Raw genomic sequence first — 7,194 nt, forward strand, 5'->3', positions numbered from 1 at the left:
TGCAATATAATGTGTTAGGATAAAAACCGAGCTCAGACGAACTGAATTTTGGCCTCTCCAAGTACACAGTGAACCAGGGCGAAGACCACAAAAGTTTCCCAATACTCCCTTCGGTTAATGCTATCACGGCCAGCGGGTTGCACACACACAGAGAGAATTCGTTCCCTTGCTGTCAAGAGAACAAACGAGAGAGAAAGGAACACAAAACAAAGAGAACACCGAGGACACTCAGTCACCGAGGAAGACGCACACGAAGCAAGGTCTCACGTTCTTTTTTCTCTCAAGAAGTCGGCTGCTCACTCTCTGTCGGGGGAAGAAAACGTGCGGCTGCTCACTCCAGAAATGAAGGAGCGACTCACTTATTTAAAGCCCTACAGCCCACATTCAAATAAGGGAAGGAACAGTAGGGTAAGGTGTCACGCCCCGAAACTCGGAGTTGACACCGGCGTCGTTTACAATCACACAATTTAAAACGACAAGCCTTCGTAGCACAGTTTAAACCGAATCCAGTTTATAAATCATAAATTCAAACGAAATAAACAATTGTCTTTTACATCCGAAAATCAACAAATGACAGAATTAAGTGCGGAAACGTCTTACAACTTATTAAATCATAAATTCGAACTATACTACTACTAGTACTGGTCGCGTGGATCACCATCCCCAAAACTGTTCGGACTCTTCGTCCTCAACCTGTTCTTCGGACGACTTATCTGGGATGGTTGTAAGGGGTGAGTATTTGGGAATACTCAGCAAGTGGGGGATATCGAGCATAATATAAATCAACATGTAAAATTTCGAATTAATCATATGACTTGCATAACATTTTCGTACCACATGCATAAACATATATCAAGCACTGTAATTTATCGACCTTCTATGGTTTACTGACGTCAGTCCCTCATTTTTACTCCTCTAAGGGGGCAAGGCCGTATAGCGGTTATATCCCCCACCGCGTAAGGGTACGTCATGGTTGGGATTCCCACCCATATACGGTTGACTCCTCACAGTGCGTTTAAAATCGTATGACAATGCAAGAAAGGTAGAAAGAAGATTGTACTCGACTATTTATTTTCTTTTAAAATTGAAAACATGCATACTCGAATCTGAAATTTTAAAGTTTGAAAATAGCCCACTTACAGTATATTTGATGATAAAAACGTTGGTGCTTGTCTTGGAAATAGGATCGCTCCTTGCTCTTACTCCGGACAGAACTTCGCCTTAGTTCTTGGACGACTTTGGGACGATAAATGGGGCAGGGTTTTGCTAGGGAGTGGCTGCTGAATTCGAACTTGCAGCAAGGGAATTTTCGAGATTTTGAGTAGAGGAATGGCTAGGTTTAAGGTAGTATTTATAGTGGAGGATGGTGGGTCTAAACATGGCATGAAGATCCCATAGTCTTGTACTCAATATTCACCCAATTTGCCAAAGAACATCTATTCCAAAATGAGTTTATTTGCTACCAATCTGTGAGATTCATTCCTTTATCCTTTGCCCCTAATATTTTCGAAAATATATGCTAGCTAAGTCAAGGATTTTGTGCACAATTTGATGCTTTGCTTCCTTCTTCCTTGCAAATTTTCCATGCATCCATGCATCTAAATATCTAGACATATATTTCTAGGAGCATTTCGAAAATATTCCCCCAATATTCATGCCCCAAATTCTTTTAATTGCACGATATGCGATCTTGTAAGATTTAACTTCCCAAATTTTCTAAATTGCATGCCTTGGTATAGAATATTATTGACTTGGTCTTGCATTTCCAATTTATTCTCAAAAGCATATCTTATTCAATAAAATCCCATAAATTTCTATACAATACTTAATTATAAAAATTCTCGGTTCTTACATCCCTCCCTCCTTATGAAAAGTTTCGTCCTCGAAACTTGGGTTGGCTTGGTCTCCAAACAGATAAGGATATTCCTTTCGCATCTTCTCTTCAACTTCCCAAGTTGCTTCTCTCTCTGTGTGGTTAGACCACTGCACTTTGACGTAGGGAATGATACGTCGTCTAAGCACTTGTTCCTTGGTGTCCACAATTCTGATAGGAACTTCTTCGTATTTCAGTTCTTTTCCCAAGTTTCCTTCCATTATGAGTGGTTCTACTTCCAGGATGTGGCTTGGGTCTGGGACGTATCTCCTTAGTTGAGAAACATGGAATACGTTGTGGATCCTTGACATGTTCGGTGGCAATGCCAGTCTGCATGCTAGTGTGCCCACTTTTTCCAAGATTTCAAAGGGTCCAACATAGCGAGGGTTCAGTTTTCCGGCCTTACTGAATCGGACAACTCCTCTCATAGGCGAGACTTTCACATACGCCTTCTCGCCCACGTTGAACTCTACCGGCCTTCTTTTCAGATCTGCCCAGCTCTTTTGTCGGTCCTGAGCTGCTTTGAGTTTCTCTCGGACAATTTTAACCTTGTCTACTGTCATCTGTACTAGCTCGGGTCCCACTATAGCTTTCTCTCCCACTTCATCCCAGTAAAGTGGTGATCGACATTTTCTGCCATACAGGGCTTCGTATGGAGCCATTCCGATGCTGCTGTGATAGCTGTTGTTGTAAGCAAACTCAATTAGGGGTAAATGAGTGCTCCAGTTGCTATTGAATTCCAGAGCGCATGCTCGCAGCATATCCTCTAAAGTTTGTATGGTCCTCTCCGTTTGCCCATCGGTTTGGGGGTGATAGGCAGTACTTAGGGTTACTTTCGTCCCCATGGCCTCTTGAAAGCTCTTCCAAAAGCGCGAGACGAACCTCGGATCTCTATCAGATAAGATGCTCACTGGTACTCCATGAAGTCTGACAATGTTGTCCATGTACAGTGAAGCCAACTTGTCGAGATTGTAATTCATGCGGACGGGTAGGAAGTGTGCAGTCTTGGTGAGTCTGTCCACGATTACCCATATACCGTCGTGGCTTTGCCTAGACTTTGGCAATCCTACCACGAAATCCATGGAGATATGCTCCCATTTCCACTCGGGGATTTCCAAAGGTTGCAGTAATCCTCCAGGTCGCTGATGTTCTGCTTTGACCTGCTGGCATACCTGACATCTAGAGACGAATTCAGCTACATCTCTCTTCATGCCATTCCACCAGAAGCTATTCTTGAGATCCCTGTACATCTTCGTACTGCCTGGATGGACTGAGAATTTTGACTTGTGCGCTTCTGTCATTATCTCTCGGCGAAGGTTATCACTGTCTGGCACACACAGTCTTCCTTTCATCCATAAGATTCCCTTGTCATCAATTTGATGATCCTGAGACTTCCCTTCTCTGACCTGCTCCTTAATTTTAGTCAGTACCGGGTCTTGATCTTGGTTTAACTTGACGGTCTCCTGCAGACATGGCCGGGCCGAGAGGGAAGCTAGAGTCATTTTTCCTGGGCCCTTCCGACTTATCGCATCAGCCACTTTGTTTGCTTTACCCGGATGGTAACTTATGGTCAAGTCATAATCTTTCAGAAGTTCGATCCATCGCCTTTGCCTCATATTAAGTTCCTTTTGGGTGAACAAGTACTTGAGGCTCTGATGGTCTGTGAAGATTTCACATTTAGCACCATAGAGATAGTGCCTCCAAATCTTTAAGGCGAAGACAACCGCTGCTAGTTCCAGGTCATGAGTAGGATAATTCTGCTCGTGCGGTTTCAACTGTCTAGACGCATAGGCGATCACTCTTCCTTCTTGCATTAGTACGCATCCTAGACCATCCTTAGAGGCGTCACTGCAAATCGTGAAATCCTTATTCTCTGCGGGCAAGATCAGCACTGGTGTGGATGCGAGTTTCTCTTTCAGCGTCTGGAAACTTTTCTCGCAATCCTCACTCCAGGTGAATTTTGAATTTTTCTGTGTGAGCTTCGTCAGTGGCACGGCTATCGAGGAGAACCCTTCGACGAATTTTCGGTAATATCCTGCCAATCCAAGAAAGCTTCTGATATCAGTGGCGTTCTTCGGTCTCGGCCACTCTGTAATTGCCTCTACTTTCCTTGGATCCACTGACACTCCTGTTCTCGAGATCACGTGTCCTAGAAATGACACACTTCTTAGCCAGAATTCACACTTGCTAAACTTAGCATAGAGCTTATTCTCTCTTAAGATTTGCAGAGCAAGGTGAAGGTGCTCTTCGTGGCTTGCCTCGTCAGGAGAATAGACGAGAATGTCGTCGATGAATACCACTATGAACTGATCCAGAAATGGCTTGAATACTCTGTTCATAAGGTCCATGAATGCTGCTGGTGCGTTGGTCAGACCAAAGGGCATCACTGTGAATTCGTAGTGCCCGTATCTGGTTCGAAAGGCTGTCTTGGGAATATCTTCAGCCCTGACCTTTAACTGATGATAACCGGTCCTCAGGTCCAGTTTAGAAAAGACGGCGGCTCCTTTAAGCTGATCGAACAGATCGTCTATCCGAGGTAGAGGGTACCTGTTCTTGATTGTGATCTTGTTCAATTCCCTGTAGTCGATGCATAATCTCATACTACCGTCCTTCTTCTTTACGAAGAGTACTGGAGCTCCCCACGGGGACACACTTGGTCGAATCTGCCTTTTATCTAGCAATTCTTGGAGTTGTTCCTTCAGCTCCTTGAGTTCGGCTGGTGCCATTCTGTATGGTGCCTTAGAGATTGGTGCCGCACCGGGAACCAGGTTGATCTCGAACTCCACCTCGCGGTCCGGGACAGTCCCTGAGAGTTCTTCTGGAAAAACATCGGGGAACTCTCTCACTATCGGGATGTCTTCCAGTTTCAGCTCGACTTCTTCTGTTACCTCACTGATCATTGCTAGGTAGATATCTTCTCCGGATTTCATGGCTTTCCAAGCTTGAGAGGCTGACAATAGTGATTTACGTCCCTTGGATTTACCGTGAAACACGACTTCTTCCTGATTTGGGGTTCGGAGTTTGACTTCCTTTCCCTTACAATCTACTACTGCACTGTTTCTCGCTAACCAATCCATCCCTAAGATGATGTCGAAATCGACCATGATCAACTGTATCAAGTCGGCGCTAAAAGTCTGATTATTAATACTGATCTCACAATCTCTGTAAATCTCCTCAGTTTCTATAGCTCTACTCGTGGGTGTGGCTATTCGGAAAGGTTCAGTTAGCTTATCAGGCCTACGTCCTAACTTCTTAGCAAATCTCTTAGACATAAAGGAATGGGTAGCACCGCAGTCAAATAATGCATAGGCAGGTACTGATTGAATTAGAATGGTACCTGACACGACTTCAGTTGCGTCATCAGCCTCTTCCTGAGTCATGGCAAAGATCCTAGCATTGGGTTTATCCTCTTTTGGTTTACTAGGGCCTGCTCCCGAATTTGGCCCAGTTCCTCTGTTTGGCCCTGCTGGTCGGTTGGCAGCGGTAGGACATTCTGCAATTCGGTGCCCCGCTTTCCCACATCCAAAACACACACCGCTTGCCCTTCGGCATTCCCCAGAGTGCTTGAAGCCACATGTTGAGCATGGCTTGAGTCCTTGGTAGTTATTGGCGGGGAATTTCCCTGAGGGAGGTCCACCTGACTGATTGGGCCTCTTGAACACTGGTTTTCCCTGGGAAGGCTGGCTGACAGGGGGTCGCTTGTTCCTGTTTTCCCCTTCTCTCCGACGAATATCAGCTTCGGCTCGAATAGCCGCACCCATCAAGTCTGAAAAGTTGGTAGGTTGGTAGACTGCCAGAGCGGATTGGATTCTGCTGTTCAACCCCTTTTTAAATCGGTGTAATTTCAGAACTTCATCCGCCATAATTGCAGGAGCATAAGAACCAAGGGCATTGAACTGAGAGGTGTATTCCACTACTGACATGTCCGGGGCCTGACTGAGATTCTCAAACTCACTTAACTTCTGCAGTCTGACTTCCGCCGGGTAGTACTGTTTCAGAAATGTTTCTCGGAAGATACGCCATGTGATTGGCCCAGCAGTGGTCATGGCTGGAGAGACTGCTTCCCACCATTTAGCTGCCTTGTCTTCCAGGAAAGGCACTATTACGTCCACTTTTAGTGCATCTGGGACTTCCAATAGTCTTAACTGAGTTTCCACGCTCTTTAGCCAGCTCTGGCTAACTTCAGGGTCGGCAGCGCCACTGAAAGTTGGGCACCTGTTCTTGCGCAAAGACTCGTAATGAAACTTGACCCCATGCTGTGGTGGAGGTGGGGGCTGCTGGTTAGCATTGGGGTTCACTAACCCCTGAAGTGTAGTCGCCACGATCGTGGCTATAGCCATTAAGTCTGCCTGGTTGAGGTTGAACTGGGGTGGAGGCCCGTTGCCTTCTCCATTAGTATTGTCGTTGTTGTTGTTGTTGTTGTTGTTGTTGTTGTTGGCATAACGGGGGTTGCGGTTCTGTCTCGGTGGTCTACCGGCCATTTCCTACAAGTTAAACGCTTCTAAGAATTGGTTGTACAAATCGACAAGATTGAATAGATAAGTTATGCTGGAACAACTGAGTAAATAAACAACATAACTTGAATGTAGATGCACGACTGAGATAAATAATAATCATACTTTATTAATTTTCGAATTCAAAGAAACAACTGACCGAACAAATTGTACTGAATGGAAATAAGTAATGCTGACTGAAAATAAAATAGCAACAATGGAAGGATAAACTCCTAGTAATAAAGAAAGGTAACTAAGATGATCTAATCGTCTATCTCTCCATCCCCTACTGCAGCTATCGGCTCATCTATCTCAATAGGCTCCTCTTCTTCTGGCTCTTCCTCCGGCTCTTCCTCCTGCAGTGCCTCAACCATGAGAGTAAGATTGGCATTCTCTGTACTGAGCTGTGCGTTTGCTGCGTTAAGCTGGGCCACCTGCATCTTCCACTCATGAGCATTTGCCTCTGCCTCGTCCAACAGGTCTACAGTACTCTGGTAGCGTAGCTCGTAACTCTCCTTATTTTCCTTGATCTTATTCCTTAGGGCTTCAGCTTGCTGGACCAGGCGTTGGTTCACATATGCTAGACTGTTCATGGCCTCACAAGAATTTTCTAGCCTTCTCTTACCTCTGGCATTCTGCTGTTTCTCCTCTTCAAGTTCCTTGCGACAGCGATCCGCATCCTCTTGTAGCTTCCCATTTTGATACTTACACTGCTCTATGACGTCCCGTAGGTCCATGTTATCTCCCCTAACTAGTTCCCCCTGATAGATAGACTGATTAAGGCGGACCTGAATCCCTTCTTTCTCGGCGGTCAAGGTTTCGACCTCA

At 45.2% G+C, this 7,194-nt stretch overlaps 1 protein-coding gene across 1 annotated transcript; it reads right to left on the reverse strand.

The window, feature by feature from the left end:
• Positions 1 to 4,762: 4,762 nt before the first annotated feature.
• Positions 4,763 to 6,354, reverse strand: LOC140819266 (uncharacterized). The gene is made up of 2 exons (XM_073179275.1): positions 4,943 to 6,354; positions 4,763 to 4,823 (listed from the first exon to the last, which is right to left on the reverse strand). The coding sequence occupies exons 1-2, from the start codon at positions 6,352 to 6,354 to the stop codon at positions 4,763 to 4,765; spliced, it is 1,473 nt and encodes a 490-aa protein (XP_073035376.1).
• Positions 6,355 to 7,194: the final 840 nt, after the last annotated feature.

Source organism: Primulina eburnea, chromosome 18 (assembly GCF_022965805.1).
Source record: "Primulina eburnea isolate SZY01 chromosome 18, ASM2296580v1, whole genome shotgun sequence".
Classification (NCBI taxonomy): domain Eukaryota; kingdom Viridiplantae; phylum Streptophyta; class Magnoliopsida; order Lamiales; family Gesneriaceae; genus Primulina; species Primulina eburnea.

Coding starts and splice junctions, on each gene's coding strand:
- LOC140819266 (XM_073179275.1), bottom strand. CDS start 6,354: ATGGCCGGTAGACCACCGAGACAGAACCGCAACCCCCGTTATGCCAAC. Junction 4,824..4,942: donor ATCATCTTAGGGATGGATTG/GTTAGCGAGAAA, acceptor CACTATTGTCAG/CCTCTCAAGCTTGGAAAGCC.